At 38.2% G+C, this 25,836-nt stretch overlaps 1 protein-coding gene across 4 annotated transcripts in view; it reads left to right on the top strand.

Moving 5' to 3' along the window:
- Positions 1-21,580, top strand: part of NELL1 (neural EGFL like 1) — a 294,700-nt gene extending 273,120 nt beyond the window's left edge. For 2 of the 4 annotated variants that reach the window (XM_067295540.1, XM_067295538.1), the window contains 4 exons: positions 9,714-9,907; positions 15,447-15,623; positions 17,405-17,629; positions 19,603-21,580. In XM_067295540.1, the coding sequence (XP_067151641.1) occupies positions 9,714-9,907; positions 15,447-15,623; positions 17,405-17,629; positions 19,603-19,653 (647 nt within the window). In that variant the 3' untranslated portion in view covers positions 19,654-21,580. Of the gene's footprint in view, positions 1-281; positions 423-9,713; positions 9,908-15,446; positions 15,624-17,404; positions 17,630-19,602 lie in introns of all 4 variants that reach the window. The other 2 variants (XM_067295537.1, XM_067295536.1) reach the window with 2 other exon arrangements.
- The last annotated feature ends 4,256 nt before the right edge of the window (positions 21,581-25,836 follow it).

Raw genomic sequence — 25,836 nt, 5'->3', positions numbered from 1 at the left:
AAAAACAAAAACAAGGAACAAAAAGTCTGCATGTTTACTTTACATTTTAAGCAAATCATGGTGTAAACAAACGTCTTATATGTTTCAAACTCCATGATGTATTATTGTTCTTTTTTATTGTTGTATGTCAATCATGTTAGTGTCTGTTGTTTGGAACCATAATAAACCATGATCCATATTTTAAAGGAAGACTTTAAAAAAAAAGAAAAAAGAAAAAAAAGAAACCATTGGTGTCAAAGGAAATTAATTTCCTGGCTGGCTTGTGTTTTTCTCTGAGGCAGATATTGATGAGTGTGCAGAGGGGATCATTGAGTGTCACAACCATTCACGCTGTGTTAACCTCCCAGGGTGGTACCACTGTGAGTGCAGAAGCGGTTTCCATGACAATGGAAGCTATTCTCTTTCCGGGGAGTCCTGTGTTGGTAAGCAATGATCAGCATAGCGCTTTTTTTTTATATATATATTTCTGCATGGTGTTATAAAGTGACTATTGAGACAGTATGTCCTGAGCAGTTGCTGTGTTTAAGGATAAAATGAGAATTCAAGTGGGTCTAAGTTTGCCGGTGTCCCTAGCTGCACAATGCAGATGTTAGTGCAGGATGCATCCCGGTTTTGAATGGTGCTACAGAAGGACGGCAACCACAGATCAAAAGTGTGACTTACTGTGCTTTGCCGTTTACCATAACAGGTTGCTTTAAAACCTGAAATGAAAGTAGGCTTTTGGGGGAGCAGCATAAGCTACAAAAGGTGAAGTGCTGGTTTTCAGTTTTCAAATTTCATGATACAAAACACATTTATTGCAAGTCTGTATTGCTTTGATCTGTTTGTTTTGCATTGTTTGGTATCTTCATCATTTTATTTTTAGAATTATGCAAACAGGATCCAACACTGTGTGTGCCATACATACCATATGTGGAAAATAAGGCCCTAAGAACAGGAACGGAGAGAAATTTTTAAAGGGTATGGAGTAGCTGGGCAGGCATTTCTGTGAGCAGAGTCTCTCAGTGCGAGGCCCAAGAACAAGGGTCCATGCGGCTTGGTGCTGGCTCTTGCGCTCGAGGTGCCCTTTGCTGGCCATAAGACTTGGTATGCTGCCACAGTAAGTAAGCAGTAATAAAATCACAGGGAAGATGGTAATTGTGGCTTACCTCTGCTTTACAATTTTACCAATTTTTTACTTCTGCTCTGAAGCCTTTTGAGCAATTTCTCTATATTTCATTGGAAGGGTTGAGAACTATTTAGAAAGGATCTCATTTTAACTTCCACTGAGATTCAGATCAACTTCTTATGGTTCTGTATCCTTTCTTTAGGATTTCAGTTATTTCATTTCTATTCAGTTTTATGAATTTTCTATAAAAAACATCTTTCCTTATCTGCCTCTTATGAGAAAGAATTTTTTTTAACCCTGTACATTTTATTTATCATGCACATAAGTGCAAAGGGCTCTTTCTAAGAGTTAAAGAAGCATACAATTAAAGTAAAAATTGAAATGAAGATTTATAATATTAAATATGTAAGTTCAGTTGTAACTCGTAACAGACAAATTCTCATCTTTTACAAATTGCAGCTAGTAGAAGTGATGGGTCTTTAGAATGAGATAGCATTGTGATTTAAAAATGCAGAGGAAAAGTAGTTGTTTTCAAAACTGATATTTTGTACATTTCCAGTCAAACCATATTAACTTTTTACATGTTGTCCTAAGCTGACTCTCAACCAGTGAGCACAGCAAATCCACAAAGGTGGACTTCATGGGGTGGCTGTGTCAAAAATGACAGATTTTACAGCACGTTGTGACTTAATAGATAAAACACCACGTGAAAGTCATGTATTCTTAAATGGATTCTCAGATATTTAGAATTCTGCTCTGGTGTATTTAAATTCTGTATAAGGAGTGACAGACAAAGCAATATTGAAAATACTCATTCTGTCAGAAGTCAAAGCAATATAAAAGAACCTCAAAAGCCCTGAGGGTGCTGCGGATAACGGGCGTTCACAGCTTTCCTCGTGCCTACTGATATTGCTTGCTTGGCTCTCTCCAATCTATGACAGCGGTGTGGGATAACTGTGTTGGGACTAAAAACATATTAGGCTCAGGCTGGTTTCAACAAAAAAATGGTGTACAGGCAGAACTGTGATTTTGAATGGTCCAGTATTCCCTTTTTATAGATGAGTTCAGTTCCCCAAAACGTTAGTATTGTTCATGTTGCTACTAAAGGGAAGAGCACCTTGCTGCCTCAGAGAAAAAAAGGACCCCCAAATGCTCTATGTTCTATGCAGCATGGATTGCATGGATGAGTTTTTGTGAAAACAAATGGCCCTCGTTCTGACCTGCACAATGTGCTGGAAGTTCGTAAGGTGAGGTGCTCTGCGTGCCATATGCAAGTGGTAAATGGAATGTGAAATGAGTGGGGTTGTTTTAATTAAACAGCTTTTCTGAAACATCTGCTGCAGGGCACCAGGGATGAAGAGAATAAACCAGTTTCTTTTATTTCATTATATTGGTTAACCAGTTAAAAGTTAATCAAAAGATTCTGCTAGTCCATATCAACAACAAAATTTCAAACCATGACTTTTATTTTAAAAATAACTTTTTAAAAAAGTTTAAAAAGAAGATAAAGAATTAGTTAAAATGACAGATAAATATTATTACACGTTCTAGGTAAAACTTTGTTGACTGAACACATATTTACATCACGTTATGGAATGTATTTGCATGGTGGAGTATGCAGAGTCAGGGCAAGAGTCATTCACTCTATTTCAGATAAAAGAAGGTTCATCTGCTTAGCAACAGTGTTTTGTCCTGGTTTATTTTACAGACTGTGTGCTGAAATGCTAGTGTGCACCTGAGGTGGATTTGGCCCATTGTCCTTCAGTATGCTATGAAAACACCTTTTCTTCCTCTCTGAAGGACAAATCTTAGAGAACAATAAGTAGCCTAAGAAAATAAGTAAAAAGAGATTAAAAAAAACATTAAAAAATGGTAGGTAAGTGGGAGGGCATATTTAGCTCTGGCAAGCTATCTAAAGCCCAGGCAGCCAGTTGCTGCTGTTGGATGCATTATGCATTTGTGTATCTACTGGTGAACTCCCCTTTCCCTCTGTTTATATGTAGGTGGTGTTGGAGCTGAGTCATTGCTTGCAGTGTCTCTGCAGTACTTGCAGAACGTTTTAAAAAATATCGTTTATTCGGGGCGTATTGTAATATCTCAGTGCTTCTAAAAGCTCTCTGTCTCATTGGCTACTGGATAACAGTGGAGTTTGTCACCTGGCAAGTGACAAGTTTGTAAATCAGTTGATGTGACAGGGAAGGGGAAAGTCGTAATATTGTACCAGAGCGTGGGAAATCAGGATGTATGACTTAGCCAGGCTGCTTCAAGCTTGGGGAAATTTTGTTATTGCTCAAAATCTCGACCAAAGCCAGCTTTGAAAACAGAATAGATTTCCATGGCCATACCTTTATAAAAGATGTCAGCTTCATCAGGTGGTGGTGTGCAGGCTCAAGTCAGAGAATCTAATTTGATTTCCAGCGTTTTTGTGATGCACTGGCCTTTTACAATATGTTATTAAGGATACTGCTTGCAGGCAAAAGGCAATTGCTGTGCTAAGTTGCTACCAAAGTTTGCATGGCAATTATAATGTGTGGGCTATAGTTGCTGGGTTTCTAATTTTTTTCCTTTTCTAGTAAGAATTTGCTACACTTTAGGATAAACAAATAAAAACCCTTTAAAGAGAACAATGACTTGTCATTTGATACTTCTACCAATATTAACTGCTATCCAGCGATACCATATTGAAGCATCTGGCATACGTTGGAGTTTCTTTACACTAAGAACCTGTTGCCAAATACTGCTACCTCATAAGGTAATCATTGAATAAACCCTCACCACTGAATTTTCAGTGATAACCTTTAAGATCATGAAAACCAAAAGAAGGGAAAAGCTGGCCAAGAAAATGTTGTATTCTGAAAAGTAAATAATGTGCCATAAAGCTCACTCCTGTCTACAGCAGAAAAATAAAAGCAAATTAAACTAAATAATAGATTTTAATCTTCATCTCTCTTTTTTTAAGTATGATGCTTCCAGTCTGTACGCATTTGTTCAGACCCTGCAGTGCAGAATTCCTGATTCCATTTTTTCCCATGATGCTTCATTTCCCATATCTCTACACTGATTTGCAAGCACAGAAAGAAAAACAACCAAGACAGCAGCCCCCGTCCTTTGTTGGTTGTTTTTTGTTTCCTTCAAGAATCAACTTAAACTTTGTAGGGAAACTTAACATAGATCCTGTTTTTTCCACCACAAAGCCACAGGCTTCACCATCTTTTTCATACTGGAAGGTTGCATAGCTGGACCTCACTGCAGGGTAGAGTAGCTGTTGTAGGGTAATGAAAGCTGGCTGGGAAAAGGGAAGACTGTGAGAAAGTGTGAGAAAAAAAACCTCTATGTGCATTTGCCAGTCTCCACAGAAGTTGGGTGCAGCAGTGCTTTATGGTCAAGTTTGAATGTGTTTAAAATCAGTTCATGAAAATTTAATATAATAGATAGCATGCTGCAGTGTTCTCTCCTATCTGTGTTCAAAACCAACTGAATAGGAGTTTTGCTCTTTGTTTATTTTGCCCCCTTTCTCTGCAAAATAGAAGCCTAGACCCATCCTTTGAAAATCTTCCTATATACCTGAGAATTGCTTTTCTAGCATTACCAAGCAGTACATTGTTGAAAAGGTTTGCATGTGGTACAGAGTACCTGAGACCAACTCTAGAACCTGCTGTATTACAACTTGCTTCTATTCTGCTCATAGAAATTCCTAAAACTCAAAATAGCAGAGTCTGTATCTGTAGTTTTTCTCCTACAAAATAAAAATAATCTTGCTTACTTTCCATTTAGTAAATTCTGATTCGTGTTCCAAGAAAAAGTTTTATTTCATGTCTTAAAATTAATTGTGCTTAGTCATTTCTAGAAAGCATTAGTAAATCCTATATAACAAATCTAATTTACTATACAATGTTCTTTAATAAACCATAATGTCTATATATAAGTACTATCATAAAATATTTTCTATCTAAAAAGGAATCTTTTCAGTGATGAATCCAAACCACTTTTGTTTGATTTAGAAAGAAGACAAATACATTATTTTCAGTGACAAGTTGCCTGTGAAAAATGATTTGTCAAAGCAGTGTTTAGTTAGCTTATACATACATTGGTTTGGGAGCCCAGCATACATTCTTCATGTAACATTATACTGTAATGGTTTAATGTACCGTAACAGTTAAAATTAGGACATTAGTAGAGTTCTTTCTTCTGCAACAGCTTATCATGATATTACAGAGCACCGTGCTGCAGGACTTGCACACGTTTATTAAGGTGCTATAGAAAAGTCATACTATTAGAACTTGAATAGCCTAGAAAGCTAAGAAATGAAGTAGCTAGGGATTGGTTTGAAATTTCAGTGAAACAAAGTTAATGAACTTGCGTTGATATGTACAGTCATGCTTGTCTTCTACCCCATTCAAATACAGTGGCCATGGGACCTCTTGTAATATCTGAGGCAAATTACCTCTTGTTATAGCCAAAAAGGATGGAAAAGGAAATTGCATCTCGGGATTATTCTATTCCATATTGATTCTGATTTTTAATCTCATGCTACCAAGTTATCTTGAGGTACTTCAAGAGTATGTTAGGAAATGTGCATATCTTGGGTGGTTTTTCTTTCTTATTCCCATCCATAAAGTGTGACTAGTTGTGTTGCACTTAAAGTATATATGACCGGGTTCTTGTTGCTGTATATTTACTTAGAGAAGCAAAGATTGAAAGTATTTAAAGAGTGAGTTTTATGATAGTCCTGGGCAATATTTGAGGTGGAATATCTCAGCAACCATCACTTTACTGTTGGCTGTATATTGTTGATTTAAAAATCACTTAAGGCTAGGATTACAAACCAATACCTGCTTATGGTCATTTCCACCTTATTCTCACTTTTCATTAAAAAGAGACTGTGGAGGGGAGAAGTAAAGCTCTGTGAGACATCAGCCACTTTTACTTGGGTTAATTAGTAGTTTATGCCACAGATTATCTCAATATAATATAATGAATAAGGTTGCAAAGTCAGATTCTAGGTATGAATGAATAAAAAGAGGAAAATGACTTGTTTTCACAGATTGACAGGGATGTGGAAGTTATGGAAGAACTGATAACCCCCAAAATCAAGACAGACACCTTGTTCTTGTGTTATAAACAGGAAGAGGCTGCGGAGTCTCCTAGTTAGTTCATATATGTACTTGTCCATTGGTCTTGACAATTCTGTAGTTTTATAAATGAATATTTTTGTCTTCTTCCTACTGAGATAGTGCTGTTAAAACTGGGAATGAGGTCTGTCTACTATTTTGTCTTGCCCATCATTAAATATTTCTGTTTTGGGCCAACATCTTCTGAGAGCAGTTGTGGAAAAGCAAACAAAACCTGCTGGGTGTGTGGAGAATTTGAGCTGAACAAGGATTTGAATAATATAAAAATAATCTATATGCAAGAGCCTTATCATACTATTTTTGTATTCATTAGAAGATTGTTTTGGACATGTTCAGAATTTTAAGCTAGGGTAACTTTTCAACAGCTAAGTGGGCACATTGATTCCTGTTGTTAAGAGAAATTTCACAGTAAATATGAGTATTTTATTCCATGTTTAGCTTAGCAGTCTACATGCTGATCTCATGTCTACATGAGCAATTCCTTTTGATCTCCCTTAAATGAAATAGTTCCTTAAGCTAACTGGGGCTAACAATATGAAGGCATTTGTCTGGGTTTTCTTCCCTTTAAATTCTTTTTTACATCTGGTTTAAAGTTTAAAGAGTGGAAGAAACAAAATCACATTAAGCTTAAAACTTCTTTTCCTCAAGTTACTGGGAACATTGGCTGGTTGTTCTGACTGTCAGAAATGCAATCAGTGACAAGAAAAAACTGCCAAAGGGATGTTCTAGGAAAATTAGCTCTATTAAAAGTTCAGCTGGAAATAAGTGCAGTGTCCAAGCCTTTTGTATTTGATTAATGACTAAAACATTTAAATAATAAATGCCATAAAATAATAAGAAACCATCATTTGCATAAAGAAAGAAAAAAATTGAGCAAACTGAGTAGCAATTAGGAATTTGTGTTCACGCTATGTTACTTGGCTTCTGCTTGATTGCTTCCTTTGTCACTAATGTCCCATTTACCAGTTTGGGCCGCTCTTAATGGGGGCATCCTATTTATGTGTGCTAAGTTGACAACGATAGCAGTGCATAAATAGGGTGCTCTTCCGTTTGGATATGTATAATAGATTAGGTTGGCTTTGTGCAGTGAGAACAGGTCTGTACTACTGAGAATATGAATAATGTTAGTTTCTATAATTGCTAACATCTGGCTTTTCATAAATCTGTTAAATTACATGGAAGCAGAATTAGATTTCTGTGTCCTAAGTAAAGCAATTACATGGAACTCTGTAGGCAATCTGGCTTTATATTCATCTGTGAAATCCTTTTAGTTTTGAACTGTGAAAGCTACCCTTCTAATCTGCACTCTGATCCTGCTGCATATTATATATGTGCTGTTCAAGGAGCCCTTAATATTGTGGGGAAGAAAATATTGACAATGCTTGGTGAAATCACCAAAGACAAAGCGAATGCTGCCTTCATGCCTTTGTTTTCAACATAAAATACAAGTCATGGCTTATGGAAAGGAAAATAGTATAGGGCATTTTTAAAATATTCTAAGTCTTACAGTAGCTATTTGGGTATAACTTATTTTATACCAGATCATTCATAGCTCTCTTCATGTCAGTCTTCATGGTTCTTCTGTGATACTCTGGCACTCATTAAACAATGGACTACAAGTTTTGATTTTTCTTGGTGCAACCACCGATAGCAGACTTTTCAAATACCTAGTAGTGCTAAAGTATGGATTAGAGCAGTAATGTTCTTCTGGAGGGATTAAGACTTGCTTTGTCAGGGCAGCAAAATTCACCATAATAGGGAAGGCTGAGGGACGAACAATTGAGTTGTGCCGTCAGGCCATTGGGAACCTCCTTGGCAAAGGACTGGCCAACAGGTTAGCCTGGGAATGAAGCCCTTCTGTGGCATAACTCCCTCTCTGCTTCCCTTTGGGTCTATAAGCAGAAAGACGAGAACAGTTTTCTGCTGGCCCATACCCCGACTCATTTGTGCTGGCTGATTTTGCAGTTGATCGAATCCAAGGGCAGTACCACATATCCAGTTGTTCCAGGACTATTTATAAATCGAAATGAGGAATTTTAGTAACCAGGTCAAAGGGAATTTAGTGTTTTGTATGTTATAAACAGTTTTCTTCACCTGATTGAGATAATTTTTAAGATCTTTCTAAGTTCTGGCTTTTTAAAGAGTTGACTAGTGATCCTATGGCACTTGTCCAGGAAGTAGGGCAATTAGTCATCACGTCCCACCTAAATTAGAATTGAGGTAATTTTTATTCTCAAAGTCTACTGAATTTTTAAATTTGTTGTTTGGAGGAGGAATTAAAAGTACTTTTAGGTAATATTAAACAGTTACATATTTCACCCTAGCAGTGGGAACATCTTAAATGGTAAGTGTGATGATTCCTTCTTGTGATTTCTGAATTCATATAACAGTATTCTGTAATTTTCATGATAGAAACCATTGGATACTTCTAAAGAATTCCCTTCTCCATCCTTCCTCCCACTATTGCTTAGTTTTCATTGTTAATGTATAGTGGAACTAAAAAGACCTACCAGTTTACTGATATTTTACCTGGACATTCTGGCAGGTGTTTTCTCCTGGACTGGTATTGTCAAAATAATCTGGTTAAGTATTTTTATCTGGTATCTTTATCTGGAATTTTTACCTTTATATTTACCTGGACATTCTGTCAGGTGTTTTTTTTAAGAACAGTCCGGAGTTCTTTTGTCAAAGAAATACCTATTCTCCATAGTGTGCTTAAAATTCTCAGGGCTTCTGCTGCAAGAAAAAGAATGCTATATTAGCTCCCTAGATAAATTCATATTGGATAATTATATTTTACCCTCCAAAAGCAATTTTAATGGGATACTGTAATTCACTTTGTGTGAAATCTCTGCTGTAATTCTCTAGTGTGTAACTATTTTCTTTTGTTACTTTTCTCTTTGTTTCATTGTGAAATCATACTTTTCCTGCATTGCTTTGTTCTATTTTCTTTTCCCTCTATACGGTGCCTCTGATTTCTTTTTTTATTCACTTATACCTTCCAGCAATGGGAAAAGAGTGTGATTGACTGCTGTTAGTATGGGAAGTGTTGATCATGCTAGGAGCTTATGAACAATAGTGCCTTTCTATTTTGGTGTAAAACCCAGAACAGAGTGTGGTCTCATTGACAGAAAGTCACTCTGATTGTTCACTTGTTTCCAGTCACTGGGAAATCACTATACACCCTTGTCTGGCAGTTCAAGTTCATCGCTGATGTGTAGTTCCACTAGGTATGTCGATCTCAGCATTTGCAATTAAGTCTACTGGAGATAGTTTAAGAATTCTTAGTGGAATCAAACCAAATACTGAAAAATAACTGAAAAATTTGATGTTTAATGTCTAGCAAGTAAACATGGGAGATAGCAGAAAGAAGGTACCCTTTTCCTCCTCCAAGACAGATGAGCAATAATTACAGGAATAAAATTTGTCCCACAAAAAGATCTCCAAAGCACTATAAATCAGCTGTTTTGCAGATATCGATGAGTGTGCCTTAAAGACCCACACCTGTTGGAACGATTCAGCTTGTGTGAACCTGGCAGGAGGGTTTGATTGCCTCTGCCCTTCTGGACCATCTTGCACTGGTGACTGTCCCCACGAAGGTGGCTTAAAGCGCAACGGGCAGGTGTGGACACTGAAGGAAGACAGATGCTCTGTTTGTTCCTGTAAGGTGAGTCCCATGTGTCGTGTGTTTTATGAGTCTTTTAAACCTCTGGGCTACTGTCAGAAATCTGATATTGCAGTGCTGTTGGCATTCACAAAATTCTAGCCTAACCCCACAGCACAGAGGCAGAAGTTGAGCTCTGTTGCGGGTACCTAAGCATTTACTGGGAAATTTTTCTGGGACTTATCTTTTTCATACTATGCACAACCACAAACACAGCTGGTAGCAGCAAACCCTGCTAGGCTTCTACTACATCACTCTGTGGGCCAGATCCACTTGGAGCATGCCTCGGATGTTACCCCGTAATATGATATGCTGAAATGTTGAAACCAGGTTTCCGTTTTTGTTTCTGTTTCGCATGAATACTCATCTCTCAGGGCAAGTACTGTAATCAGCAATTTACCTGTTGATGTTGTTTCACTTTACTTGGAATATATGTGAATTAACTGGATGAGAAGGAAGGAAGGAGCATGATTCAAAGATCAGAGGACCTATCAGCAGGCAGTTCATTTCCTCAAGTGGGGAAGGGTGAAGGCCAGCCTTCTCCTCCGCATTGCAGCTTGGCTGCGTCGGCAGCCTTCCTGCTGGCGTACCGCTGGTGAGTGTGGGTACCTCTGCACTTCCTGAGAAACCAGCCACAATATAAGTAGATCTACTTTAGAATTAACATTTAGATCAGATTTCCCCCCCCCCCCATAAATTATCACTCTTTTCTGAATGTGGCAACAACATTAAAGGAACATTTGACTCTGCTTTCTTCAATTACACTAAGTTAACATAGGGGCAATGTCACTGAAACCAGCCGGACTTGAGAAATGCGCCAACCTAAGGAATGGTTGGTCTTTTATGGCCACTTTCATCTGAGATGCATTCATAGCAGTGGTAAAACTCTCCGTAGGTGTAGCAACAACACTATTAGCCATTGCATAAGTGTAAGTAAAATGAGATTTTGGCCACTGGGAAAAGCGGAACAGAGAGAGTGAGAAGTGGGCTATCTGTCTTCGTATCTTAATGGTTTATGAGCCAGATAAGCATTAGAAGGGGGAAGAGTTGTTTTGAAGTTGAAAGAAGCTGAAAGCCTCATCATTTCTGTACTGCAGTAGGATAGCAGAAAGGAAAATCAAGATTTTAGAATGAATAGTTCCCACAAAGCACACTGCTGTTTTAGGCTCAAATGGGAATATATTCTTGTTAGCTGCTATATTTTTCACTTCAAGTAGCCTCAAGCTCCCTAAAACTCCTCCCTTCAGAAGCTGAAGTGTACAACTCCACTGAATACATATCAAGCTTTTATTGTAATCTTGGGGAACTGGCTGGCTTATGAAAGGATTTCCAGTCAATAGAATAAACAGTTTAATATATGTGAAGACATCTGGTCTGCCTTTGTAGAATTATGACTATTAGCATTCCCATTTTAGATTGCTTGTAATTTGTTTTATTTGCCATTTTTCACTGCACTTATTTATTATATGTTGAATGCACTTATTAGTAAATGAAAATACACAAAATGATTAACTAGTACATAGATGTTTTAAAATAAGCCTGGCACTGTTTGTTGCTCTCCTTTTTATCTTCCTCACTTTCCAGTTTTTTTCCTTTGTGAATAAAAATTTGCATTTTCTTTCATTCCAGTATCTGCCTTGTTTCAGGAGCCAAATTCTTTCCTGTTGAACAGGGAAAAGGGGGAGAGCTCCTCTCCGTCATATCCCAACTGGGACATAGAGTACTCATTCAGCAATTTTTAAAAGATCTGTTATTGAAACATTATTTCATAAACTGTGATAGCTTCCAGTCCACCAGGCTGCTCCGGAGGCCTCCTGCAGGACGCTGCCCTTCCCGTGCTGCCGCCGAGAGCGCTGACCCTGCCTGACCTCTCTGCAGCCTGCTCAGTTTGCACTGAGCAAAAGGGCAGGATATAACTAAATCATTCCTTCCACTTCTTACTCTAACTCTGAAACGATCCTGCTCGCTTGTTTTCTCCAGGAGACAAGTCAGCATTTCAGATTTAAAATAACGTGTTTTCTTGGCTTGTCTTTTGCTATAGTTATTCTGGGAAAGGTCAGATGGATGTGTTCTGGGCAGTGGATGGAACACATGGATCTCGTTTTGAAAATATTTTAGCTTAAAATCTGGTGCAAGGAAAATCAAATGCCTTGCTTAACTTTCAAGTTCTTTGGGTAAGGTTATTTGTGGAGTAGGACACTATCAAACGTGAGAAGTTATGTTATTACAGCTACATACTGAAGCCAAGTGTCATTACTGAAACACAAGGGATTATTCCAGTGTTTCATCAGCCACAGTCTCTTCAAACCATCCTCATTCATCTGAATGAGGACAAAGTTTACAAAAACATAAATTCTCAAAACTTAATTAGTTGACTTTATAATTGACATAGTACCTTAAGTATATTTGATGTGTCTTCTACAAGCATGTTCCTGAACTCTTGTGGAATCAATATACAAGAGTGGTAGAAATTTGGAGGGGGGAGGGGGTTTACTCCTCTCTCCTATGAAAAAAACTGAACCTGGCTGTACAGTTTGGCTATATCTAGGTTTTTGAGTCTGTCCTCTAATTAAGAGAACCCTCCATTCCCTCTAAGAAAAACAGCCAGAGCAATAAGCACAGCACTGAGAACAGTGGGATGTAACCAAGGTGAAAGTGCATTTGTAATGGTGAGAACGGTGCGGTAGTTAGGTTTCTGCAGTGTCTGACTTCTGTCCTAGATTAGCTTTGGGTCTGTGTGGAAAGTTGAGTCACCTTTGTAGTGATTCCTCTCTGTGTCAGGTTTTCCTTTAGTAAGAAGAATTGTGTGTTCAATACCATCAATGCTTGTGAAGAATGTGGCAGTGATTCAGGGAGGAAGGTGGGGAGGGACAGGGACTAGTTAGATGGTATATATTATTATCCCATCAAAAGAAATTAAGTTATTTTCTATATATTTCTCCATTTTCACTATAGAGAAGACTTTTTAAAAAAAGCAGTGCTATTGTAGAGCTGCAAAAACACAAGTTAAATGTTGTAGTTTAAGAGGCTTTGTGTCATTGCAGTATGGGGTAAAAATGTTTTTTGAAAGGCATGGAACTAACGAGGTTGTAGATGAAACACAGATGCTTAAAGAATAGAGAGAGTAGCAGTGTATTATGATTACCAGAAGGTCTCTGGCAAAATCTTCAGGCATTGTCAGAAATATATAGAGTGAAGGCAACGTAAAAGGTTAGTTGCTCCCCAGAGGTAACAGCACAGGAGCTCTGAACTACCAGCACTGTCACCAGCTGAAAAGGGGAATTTGAAAAATAATCTTGAAAGCTTGGAAAGTAAATTGGAGCAGGACAGACAGGTTACTGTTAGCTGTTATTAATCTGGACTTGGTTTCGGAGAGGCAAGACCTTGCCATTGTGAGTGGCGTCAGACCGGTGAGCTGCCTGCTCCAACCCCGGGCGCAGGGGATGGGTGGTCCCGGCAACGCCCTCCTGCTTGGCTGGAAGCTGCCATCTGCCCGCAGCAGAGGAACAGAGATTTGGCCTTACCTCTTTGTTAGGGAAGACTTTCAGTTCTTGTCTTCCACCACTCGCTGTGGGGAGAGGATGACTTTTTTTCTGTTTTTCATGGAAGGGTCTATTCCCAGCGCTGCATCCGACCTGGCCAGCAGGCATGGGTAAGGAGTCAGACAGCAGCTCTCTTCCTTAGGTTATGATTTACTTAAACTGCCGAATAAGGAAACAAAGCTTGTTTATTCCTTCTCCAACAGCTAAAGAGTCAAACTAAAAGAATCCGTAGTTACCTTAATTTGATACAAAACTGAGTAAAGACTGTATGACAGACTAGCCCTGTATCCTGCAGTTGGTAAAAGCAGTTCAGACTCATGTTAAGCTATCACGTTTTCTACATTTCCATAATTTTGTGTTCTCTTTAGCTTTCTTTGTTAGGTGTAAGAAACCATTTTAATTATTCTTACAACTGAAAGTGATGCGCTAATCAGTTCAGAAATATTATGAAACACATCAGTGTTATGGCTGACCTGAGCATTATGGTTGCCTGATGCTGATTTTGTATGTGTTGCTATGTGGCCAAGCCTGGCTTTGCTTAAAAACAAAAGCCACACTCAGATTCCTACATCAGAATAGAAACAGAACAACCTCCCCTGCCACGTGCTTTTGTTACAGCTATTTCATCTGCCTATAGAAAAGCCATCCTGGACTGCCATCATGCTTTTTAGTCATAACTTTTTAAAAGCTTCAAGAGGAAATAAACTTCCTCACTTAGATAAGTATACCTTTTTTCAGGAAGGAAAAAACCTCCCCTTTACATCAGATACAGGTTTATAGACTCAGAACAAGGTTTTGAAGACAATACGAAGCAACTCTAATGAAACAAGTGGAGTTATTTTAGGAATTGTACAACTGTGATTCAAAGCAGAATATAGCTTCGTTCCTGTCTCAGCTGTACCTTTAAATTGGCTGCAAATGACTCTTTGCTTAAATAAGAACCAATCCAATAACCAGTATTAAATGCAAAAGAAGTTAATGGCAAAACTCCCCAATAATCACCTCATTGTTAACTATGCTTTCAGTTTTCCAGTCTACATATGGCATATTGGTATGTTGACTCACTTACAAAAAGGATATAACTTCAAACATGGTAGTCCCTCCAGTTTTTATGACTAGAATTAGAATATATTTGTTTTTCTCTGATGCAAAGGGAATACGTCCTTTTCTTTTTACATGCAGAAGCAATTCTTCTGTTTATCTCAAACAATTCTGTTTAATGGTCTTTACCAAAATATGTCATCCAATATTATAAGTAAATACTTAGCAAATGCAGAAGAAAATCATATTTTGGAGAGCCTGTGGAATATAGAAACCCCTCTTTAAACATGAACAGGAATATAGTGAATGATGACAGTTTGTAGTCCGTATAGCTTTAAGCTGATATACTGTAGGTCCAGGTATAGAACAGAACCAGTGGTAAGTTCAGGTGAAAGAATGATTAATGCCATGGCAATTTTGCTCCGTCATGCTCCTATGAAGTTAAAGAGACCATCTTCATACTTTTAATTTATTTATTCAAGTTATTTTTGAGTAACTGTATCATTGTGAAGAAATAGTGCTAAACAACTGTAATGCTAATGTATTAGAGGGGAAGCCACTTGGTGAGTTTGTTCATGCAACCAATGAGATATGAAATTGCTTCACAGTATTTCATCTGAGAAACTGATCCCTTTTTTTTTTTAAATTCAAGTAGGCGGGGAAAAAAGAAAACAGTATTTTCAGACAACATTGGGTCAGTTAAATCATCCTAGCAATTAGGTGTCTGTTAGCGTTCATAGAAATTGGAACCATACTGGTATTTGAAGTTGCTCGCAACTTGCAGGATTGAGTCCTTACAAGGGTAGTATTGAATATGTTAGGAACTTAGTATTTCCTGAAGTAAAGATGTGCCAAAGCTGTACCCTTTGATATCTACCATGTGACCTTTTCTGGGGAGCTGATCTGGGGGTGCTCTTTGGCGGCATGTGACTGATGGCAGGGCAACATGCTCTCCGCAGGACGGGAGGATTTTCTGCCGGAGAACTGCCTGCGACTGCGAGAACCCCAGTGCCGATCTCTTCTGCTGCCCGGAGTGTGACACCAGGGTCACCAGCCAGTGCCTCGACCAGACCGGGCACAAGCTCTACCGCAGTGGGGACAACTGGACCTACAGCTGCCAGCAGTGCCGTTGCTTGGTACGAGTAATGTGTTTTGGAGAGGAGCAAGAGTAATGAGTGTGACTTTTAGCAAAGCATACCTAGAAGTAGGATATTAACTCTCCCTTTGCCTGCTTTTCATACTAAGAACGATGATAAAGCACTCGCTGTGTGTGCACCAGAAACCACACTGTCAGTTTTCTTCTTACCTCTGAATACCTAGGTCTAATGAACAAAACGAAATGCTTGACAAAAGCTTGGAAATCTTGACACTATAGTAATTGTTTTTAAAGCATTAGTCCGCTTTTTACACATAGGGTCATCTGATTTTTAAGTGACTTTTATTAATTCCTTCACAAATGATGAATTTGGTTGGAGGCATTTCAGCTTATTATATTAGCTGGCTAACCTGTCTTACCAAAATGGACAGTATAAAATATTTTTAAAAATTTAATTTAATTTTTAAAAAAATTAAAAAAAATCCAGCTAATGCTGGAAAAAAGGAGTGCCAGTGCCACATGGTGAAAAAAACAAAAATTAACCATATCAAAAAGAAGGATAAAGAACACTGAAATTGCTAGACAAATGTGCAAAATAAAAAACACAAAATAAAGACCATTTTGTAGACACTGAAGACACTCATTAGACACTGTAGAATATTTTCCTAAAGCTTTAATTCTTGTACAGATATACTTAGTGCAGCAATGAACTTCATTAAAATTACCATTTTTATTTCCATTTTTAGCTGTCTGTATAACATTGTGTTTCTATATGACATTAATCCAGAGACCACAACAATGGCAAATATTAGTTGTAATGTGTTTTACAAGGGACAGTGAATCCACGGTTAGTATTTCTTTGCCTAATTTTGTGACCGAGTTGACAGATAGGGCTAAAAGACAGTGATGCACTCACTAAATCAGTGCTACATCTCAGATTTGGAATCACAGTGCTTGTCCAGTTGTTCCTGCTAAGCACTTCACCAAAACAGATTCAATTGCTGGTCTGTTTTCTTTCTTTCCATTCATTTTATCAAAGATACATACAGTCCCAGTGGAAATTTCCAGTCTTTGATATACTGCTTATTTATACTGCCTGTTAAATCTAAACTGTGACTTACTCAGAATCAAATAAAACTTCTGCACATTTAAGCTATGAGAAAGTACAAAATACTCTACAGAAATGACCTGATGATTCTTTCTTCTCCAAGTTCCTATCCATTAAACTGCTTTTTAAAAAAGGTTAAAAAATCGCTCTGGGGAACATAACTGGCATTGGTCTAGCAGTTCCTTTTGCAATTGACAGTAAAATCCATTTAGCTGCATTTTAGACTCCTGGCTGTAGCAGGAATCTAGTTAGATCAATGTTCAGTGTTTTTCAAACATAGTAACCTACATCTATCTGCAGTGTTAATTTCCTCTTTAAACAGTTGCTGTGGTTGCCACAGAGATGTTTACGTGACCATGATAGAAAGAGGGTGCAAGTTTGCAAGGCCATCACTACAAAAATTATAGTTTATGAAAAATTATTAGAACCCAATGTTTAACACTGCATTGAAAAACCCCAGAAACTCAAATTCTCCTCCTACGATGATGACAGCTTTGTCATTTAGTCAGGAAACAACCAAATTGATACTCTGCTACATATAGGAAAGTTCAGCTCAGTATTCAAACACACAGTTACATGATCGGCTAGACTGAGGGCATTGAATCTGTATTCAATTTTGGTAAAATAAAACTTTTCTATTTAACAAGAGGCAATGTTTCTTAGTAGCTAATAAATAGCAAAAAATTCAGTGAGCTTTATTTCAATTTTTGCAGGAAGGAGAGGTGGATTGTTGGCCTCTTCTGTGCCCAAATCTAAACTGCGAGTACACAGCCATCTCAGAAGGAGAGTGCTGTCCCCACTGTGTGAGTGACCCCTGTCTGGCCGATAACATCACGTATGACATCAGTAAAACCTGTCTAGATGGCTACGGAATCACAAGACTTAGTGGCTCCGTATGGACAATGGTTGGATCTCCTTGTACCACCTGCAAATGCAAGGTACGATGGGCAAGGTGGAGTAGTAATGGAAATGCGTGTTGCTACATAAAAACCGGGTTGCCTTCTGGCCTTGGAAGCTCATGTCTAACTCCCAGGGAAGTAAATGAGACCTGAGGGCAGAGAAAGCCTACAGAAAACCTGTGCCTTTTATGGTCTGCAGGGTGGAAACAAAGCATGGCAATTCTATGGTTATTTTATTGGAAATAGCACAGATGCACAGTACCCTAGTGCAACTTGTAAATACTCTGTTGGAGATCCCTTCAGTATGAATCCTGGAGAGCCTTTGGTATGAATCTAGGATAATATTTTAGTAATTGCTTAATGTGGGTGTTTGTGAAAATGTATTTTACAGAGATGTGAGCTGGTAAGCAGAGGGAAAAACACTAGTAAAAGTTTTGCCAGGAGGTGAACAAGTTGAAACCTATTGCGTCTCACAGATGAAGGCGCTCCTTTGGCATCAGAGGGAGGGGAAGCATCACAGTTTCTGCTCCCTGATCTCGTTATGGTGTATTTTATCCAATGGCTCTAATGCAGAGGAGTAGCCTGTCTCCCGTCTTCCATGCAGTGACCTCCCTGAGGGCCGCTTTTCCATGTTCCCTCTTGCTTACTCTCTCAGGTCTCACAAATCTTGTATGCCTTCCTCAACAGTGGACCGGCGTCAAGAGGGAGAGCAGAGAGCATTTCTTCTTCTCTTTTCTGGCGTCAAAGCCTGGTGCGTTAGGTTCTTACCTGCTCCTGCCCATTGTTGCCCTTCACTACCCCCTAACTGTTTTGAGGCTGTGATATAAAGAGAAATGGCAAAATGGTCCAGATTAAGAGAACACACTTTTCTTTAAAGTTTTTTTATACAAAGATGATGTTAGTGATCCAGCATAGAGTGTAACTCAAAACAAAGTAAAAAGTGAGGAGCAGCAGCGAACTTCAGCAGAGAGGTGGGAATAAGTGGTTGGGAAAAGGGGTATCTTAAGGTAGCTGTCACCAAAGCCAGGCACTGTGGAATTATGGCTGTGGCATGTACATTTTACTTACAGATGAGGACTAATGAAAAACAGATAAAAGTATCCCTTTTACTGCTATTAAGTCTGCCATAATCAAACTCCATGGAAGCTAAGTTGTGAATTCTGTGTTTTGTATCACTCTCAGTAAAAACTATTCTTCTCTTGCTTTTCAACAAAAAGTTCCAAACAGGATTATGAAAATGTTGTTTCGTGTTATATAAAATCTTACACAACCTTCTGTTCACTATGTGAAATGGAGTTGTTGCTCCAGGGCTTAAAATTTTTGAAGTTAGCTTTTCTGTCATTCTTCAGAGTTTTTTCCTATTGGTTTGTGTTGGATTAAAAAACAAAAGAAGAAGAAACCCTGGTGGGGGTTTTGGTGCTTATTGTAGTTTTCAATGCATAAGAAAGTTTTGTAAATGACTGGATGTAACGGAAAGATATCTTAACAATGGAGTTAACTCCAAAGCCATCTGGTGTTTTTCCCCATATGTCTCTGCCATGAATCAAGAATCTGAACGATCTACTTATTCCAGACAAACTGACAACTTCTCTGTGTGTCAGATCTGATAAAAATTCTCTTTACTTCTGTTCTTGCATTGGAGAAAACAAATCCAGTCATCTTTGTCGTGGATGTTGTGCTAGATTTTATTATGGGGGACCAGTGAGTCTTCCACACCTGTGTATCTAGTTCCCGTGTAGTTCAGGTCAGTTGTGACTACTGGCAAATACAGCCTGTACAGGGAGAAAAAGAGCAGATAAAGTCAGTGCTATTTAGAATGCCTCCTTCTCAAAAGCCACCACAGTTGGGACCTATGAAAACATCATATGGCATTTTATGGGATTATGGCTTAAGCAGATGCTTTTTGTGCGCAGTAGATGCATAAGAGTAATACGTCTCTGTACCACCAGCCCGGTTGTTCTGTGTGACTGTTTGCACATGGATGAATAACTCCCGTTTGTTTGTTTGTGCAGAATGGGAATGTCTGCTGTTCGGTGGATTTAGAGTGTCTTCACAATAACTGAAGTAGTAAGACTGGACTGTTCTGGGTGAGGAAAACTGATGAAGTTAACATCTGAAATGAAGTCATATGAGTTGGTGTTTTATACAACAGACAATTACCAAAGTCTCCACATGAGGAAGATGTTTGGGAGTTGCCTTTGGGACCTATCACTATGCTCATCCTTGCTAGCCTTGTCTGGGTGACTTACAGTACAACGCATATAAGTCAATGGTTGTTAAAAGTTTTCAGTGTTGTAAATTACACACTTCTCCTGTCAAGACATTTGCAAATATGTTTAAATTATTTCATGAGTAAACTAATGCTGTATTTTTGTTTTAAGTTGTGTATTGACAACATGATAGAATTCAGCCTTTCTTACTTTGGATCTAGATTTTACAAATAAGACAGCCTGTTGTGATTTTGTCCCATGATATCACATACTTAGTTCCAAGGTCCCTGTCAGATGTATTTATGAAAATATGTATGTATGTACAGTCAAATTGCATAGTACTTATATTTCACAGCTGTCCAACATTTTAAAACATTCAAAGGTATATATGATTGGACAGATTGGAAGTGACCAAACTAGATCTGTCTTAAAAATTTATAAAATAAATGCCATGAACTTAATGAAATGGCAAAAAAGCACTTTCTTTTCCGAACATATGGAACAGCAACAAGACTCCTATAATGAGAAACAGAATTAAAAACACATTCCGCCACCATTCAGGAAAGAGTCACTAGCTGTTATCAGTATTCTGTTTTGCAAGAGAAACTGCAAATGTTGGAAAGGGATATAATTCCTCTGGGATGTGCAGTGATAAAACAGTCAGAGAGCCTTAAGATGATATAGTTTGAATATGGTAGGTAAGATTTTGCTTTTAATTATAGCGATATTGATGAGTTCAGAATCCTTTTTTTTTTAAATTTATGATAAGAATGATGTCTGCCATTCTCAGTCACTGATACCGTAATGACAAAGTGCAGGAGCACCTGAACCCAAAGATGTGTGGGTCAGTAGCCCTTAACACTTAGTAACTTTCATTACCCAACTAACATTTAAGAAACAGATTTTCTCTTTTTATATTTTGTGATGTTCAAAAAGACTTAGTTTTAAACTTAGCAATCCACACAGTGTTGTTTAATACCTAAGTTTAGACAGAAATACTAATTAAAACTCCTAGTCCTTTATCAAGGTTAGATTTTGCATTCCCTTCAACTTATGTCTAATTCATTTTTTCATGAGGCTAGAAAGTTTGTAGCATTAGAACAAGAATATATTTCTATGATGATGGCATCTACAGCTTAAATGTCACCTTTTTAACGTGCTGTTGTGTTTTATTCTGCTCATTAGTGTAATGTTCTTTGCTTTTTGTTCATTTAATTAAACACACTGAGTATTTGGAAAAAAGTGCAAAAATAAGTATAGTGGCTACAGTTTGGAAAGTATCCATTTGTGACTTCTTCATAGTTTCATGCAGGAAATGTGAAATTGATTAATAAGAATGAAGTGTGACTATACAGTGAAAAAAATAGAGTGTTCTTTTAAATAAAGTACTGTCATGTTTCTCATAAGGAGGAAGTGGCAAAATAATATAAAAATGACTTGCAGTGATTCAGATGATTTTATTGCTGTTTTTTTTTAACATGGTTTGTTTTACCTAACAGGTTTGTGTGGTAAAGTTAAGTTTATTTTCTTAATATGCCCCATCATTTTCAGCTACTCATGTACTGAATATATTTGCATTGCCCTAATGATTGTATAATAAGGGAAGCAGTTGTGTTTTATATGATACTCAAAGGATGTTTGTAAATCATAATGTCAGCTCATTTTGTATATCACATTGTAAAACCCAATGGTAATTCAGTTGGATGAGATATCCAGTGGGCTGAGATATAAAGGGGAATGATTTAAAACTTGTGGGCATCTAAATAAACTCCTGTGTACAGATCGCTTCCCGTAGTTTTATTAGCAGAATCCTAAAACACTAATCACTGTCCTAAATCCCAAACTTTTGTTTTCCCTTTCCAGACTTGAACTCGTGAGGTTGCTAAAAGGAGAGAGAGTATTTGCCTGGAGCACTAGTATCAAAGTTGTAAGAAATACTTCATTTATATGTACGTGGAAAAAAACATATATGCCAGACTGTCATGCACACCAGTTTCTGGAGGTCTGTGAATGTGATCTAAGACAGTGCAGAGTCTGAAAATCATTCTTTTCCCATTTAACTTGCAAGAGTGAAGCTTTTTTTCAGGATGCTTTCTGGAAGCTCCAGACCTTGTTAGGAGGATGGTTGACAGGAGCAGCGAAGCTCATGTTTTCTCACTGCACAGGCTGATTTCCTTCCAGAACCAAAATGCAGATTAGTTTAGTAGAACCCTTTCAGACTGTCTTATACAGCATTAAGTGTTGTTATCTCCAGAGTGATACAGCTTGAATTGTTTACACAGAGTCAAAATATTGACAGAGACTTGTTTATTTATGTTGCATTTTAAGCAGTTATCCTGACTATGATGAACTTTTCCTTATGAAGCAATCTGATCACTAGTCACATCACATTTAGAAAATATCTTCAGTGTACTCAGAAGCTACAACTGCAGCTCAAACAGCAGATCGAGAAACAAAATTTAATACAATGTGTTCCTTGTGATTAAGGTAGGAACTTTCAAAACCTATTTCTTTTGAGGGGACTTGATGAAGTTCCCTATTAACAGAAAAACCTATGGGCGTTACAGTGAAAATGCTGAAAAGTAATGATGTTCATTATAATTGAGGTATAGCTAGAAAAAAGATAATTTCTAAAAATCTCTTCTTAGTTGGTGAGATGGTCCTTCTCTCCACTCAGAATATAAGAACGATAGGATTAATGTGAGGAGGTCTGCCACTTCTGTGAAAGGGAACTTGCTGATAGTTAAGGGACTCAGTTCAAACTCTCACTATAGGCAGTTGGAATTTTATAGCTTTTTCTACTTATTTGTCATGCAAAGGAATATTTTCTCTGCATATAACATCTGATGTCAAAAAAATGGGTGAGAAAGAGAAAAGCAAGATTGCAGGTCTGATAAAACATCTTTGCCTCCTCATTTTAGTAAAAAGTGCATCCCAGGCACTAAATCCGTACTTTGTATGGTACTGTGCACCTCTTGTAAGGGAAGTGACTGCTCATTTCTGCCCCCGGTGTGTTTGCAGACTCACCCACTGAGCTGAAGCACGTGCACCTTCCTGGGCCTTTGTAGTGGCTCCTAGAAACATGCACCACCCTGAGCCCAGTAACCATACTAGTCACTATTCAAGGCCAAAGAAAACCCATCCTGTTCACCACAAAAACTGAATAATATCTTCCTAATTCACAGCAATGTGTGGGAGACTTATTAGTGTCTCTGTATTGCCTCAGAGACCTAAATATCAACTGTCTTCCGGTAATACCTTCTCCCAAGAGCTGTCAGTGAATTTTCAAGTATAACTGTGTACAACATTTAATTAATAACATCTTTCTAATCAGATTGTGATGGCAAACAAAATAACAGCTGATTTTTACTATGGCAGACAATAATATTTTACAAAACAAAAGGTAAAATGTCAGACGTGATTACACAAATGGTGAAATAGATCGTAATAGAATTAAATCATAACTCCTACGAGCAATATGGGAATGTCTCAGATGTACTTACATAATCATTATTAGTGAGAAGATTTTAAAAGGGCCCCATGATACAGTTCAGTGTAACATTTTAAGTGAGCGTTGTGATAAGACATAATTGTTTGAGGAATATATTCTGCTGTCAGAAGTATATACATGCCAACGAACTAGCGTCCCTATTATGGTAGATGATCTTTGGAGTTCCTCTGGATTTAAACTGCTGTAAGCAAGATAAAAATCAGGTCCTGATCTTTCTCTTTTTGCACAAAAAGGCCTGTAGACAAAAGACTTGCACTGGTGTAAATTAAAAGAAAAGTAAAATCCGAGCTGGGGTGTCTGAGTTCTTCATATTCAGTTCTCTTCCCTCGTGGGTACAAGTCAGCAATAATTCTGTTTCAGTTGGTCATTGGCTTCAGGAGAGGTTTTGGTGAAATACTGGTATTGCTTGTAATCTGCAAGTAATACTTGTATGTGCTAACAATATTATCTCCTGCTAGTAGGTCACAATAAACAGTCCCCCTTAAGCAGGATTGGTATTCACGAAAGGGTTGTATATCAGTAAACTGATTAAAAGGGCCAAATTAATTTTTTAATGAAGCAGTCACCAGGAGATTCACAGCATGTGAGAACAGGATGTGGCCTTCCTTAGTCAAAAACTAAAACAAAACAACCCCCATCCCCCCACCCCCCCAAATCAAGCATGTATCATTTAAATTCTTTACTGCTACTTCAGCTGCACAACAGGAGGGATGCACTGAATTCTGATGAGTGGATTTCTGACTGGTAGCCAAATCTTTGCCTTGGCAGTATCTCACACTTGAATTAATTTTCTTCTTAAATTTGTGCATGAGATTGTTTTATTTAAGTGAATTAAGTGATCTTGAGTGGTGCTTGGAGGCAAGTCTAATCACGTTCTCTTTGAGATCGAAGTAGCTACAATGGGATCTGAAACAATTCATGTTTCTTTTTTGTCCATCTCCACCCAGACTGGGTGCAACCACCTTGGAAAAAGCTGGTGAGATACCTTGCCTGCTCCCCTCTAGTTGAGTGGTTCTGTAATTTGCCCTGGATGCAGTAACAGATTCATAAACTTTTTCATAGCAGCTTTTAGTTACCGTTCTCTGTTCAGTAGTTTCTTTCAAATAACTGTTTAAAAGAGACACCATAACATATTTACCTATCCCAGAGCTCTTTATTACTGTATGCCTATGTGTGGGCACGTGTACACATATAGAACTGCCAAGCACTTCAGTGCAGAGGCTCAGATATTCTGCAGGAGATCACACCACCACTCAGACACAAAGCAGAGGTCAGAAGTTTACCAGAAAATTGAAATGTAGTTGAAAAATACTGTTTTCTAATAATGCTGATTACTAATATTGATAGCTGCTTGATGAACTATAAATCTACTTTTTGCATCACAAGAATTGCAAACATACATGATTTAATCCAGTGCCTCTTTGTACTAGTTTTGACAGATTTCCCTTTCATACACTTCAGTGTTAAATATGAGGATTTGTTTTCCTACCTGAATATTATCCAAAATCCTCATCCAACATGGTAGTCAATATGAGGGCTTTGCTACTATCATGACTGTAGACTAGAACTAGGCATTTCTTTACTCAATGTCTCTGAAGTAAGAATCACGGAATTACCTAGGTATCTCAAGGTAAGCATTAACTCTAAGGGTAAATGCTTACATCTTAATTTAAGAGTTACAAAAAAATGAATATTTATTTTAAAATAACACAAATCTACAGACTAATTTCACTTCTGCCCTCTTGTAGCTTCCTGAGGACAACAAAAAGGTACATTTACAGCTGTAAAGGCAGATTTCTAGATTGACCACAGGTTTGGCTGTTTACTCAAATTTGTATTAAATCATTAGCTGATTAAGTTCATTCTAGCCACACACATTTCTTCTGTGATTTTCAGGATAGAAGACAGCTTTCTGAACTAGGCAACCACTGCATGAAGTCATCCCAATGAAAAGGTTTTCATACAAAAATAGTATTTCTTAGAGACCGCCACAAAAAAATCACAAGCACCTTCTCAAAATCAGAATCAAATATTTCCTGTGTGGTAGTGGGCAAAGCACCTTTGCCAAAGCTTGGAGTTTTTTTCCCCCCCGCAATGTTACAGCACAGTAACTCTTTGGAGAGAGCTGGAGCTGCTGAGACAAAATGCCATTTAACTGCAGGTTCAGCTCTTCTCTTAAGCACACCAGGCAGGTAATGCTTGCTGCACACGTGGCCGTGGGAGGAGGCGGGTGCTGCGGGCTGGCTGTGCCCGCCGGGGAGCGCGTGGCCGTGGGAGGAGGCGGGTGCTGCGGGCTGGCTGTGCCCGCCGAGGAGCGCAGGGCCGTGGGGCTGCAGAGGGGAGTGCAGCCGCGGCCACCGCTCACTGATAGGGCCAGAGGAGGCCTGCAGAAAGCCGTTTGCAGCAGCAGGGCAGTAATGGTGTGGTGTTTCTTCTTTATGGGTGAAGCAGAGCTGAAAATAAACTTCACACACACAGGGAAAAAAACTATGGAAAATTTCTTCTGCTGGTGCCTTAGACATATT

Source organism: Apteryx mantelli, chromosome 4 (genome assembly GCF_036417845.1).
Source record: "Apteryx mantelli isolate bAptMan1 chromosome 4, bAptMan1.hap1, whole genome shotgun sequence".
In the NCBI taxonomy this organism is placed as follows: Eukaryota; Metazoa; Chordata; class Aves; order Apterygiformes; family Apterygidae; genus Apteryx; species Apteryx mantelli.
The sequence above is the reverse complement of the archived record's forward strand: the minus strand, read 5'-3'. Positions and strand labels throughout refer to the sequence as shown.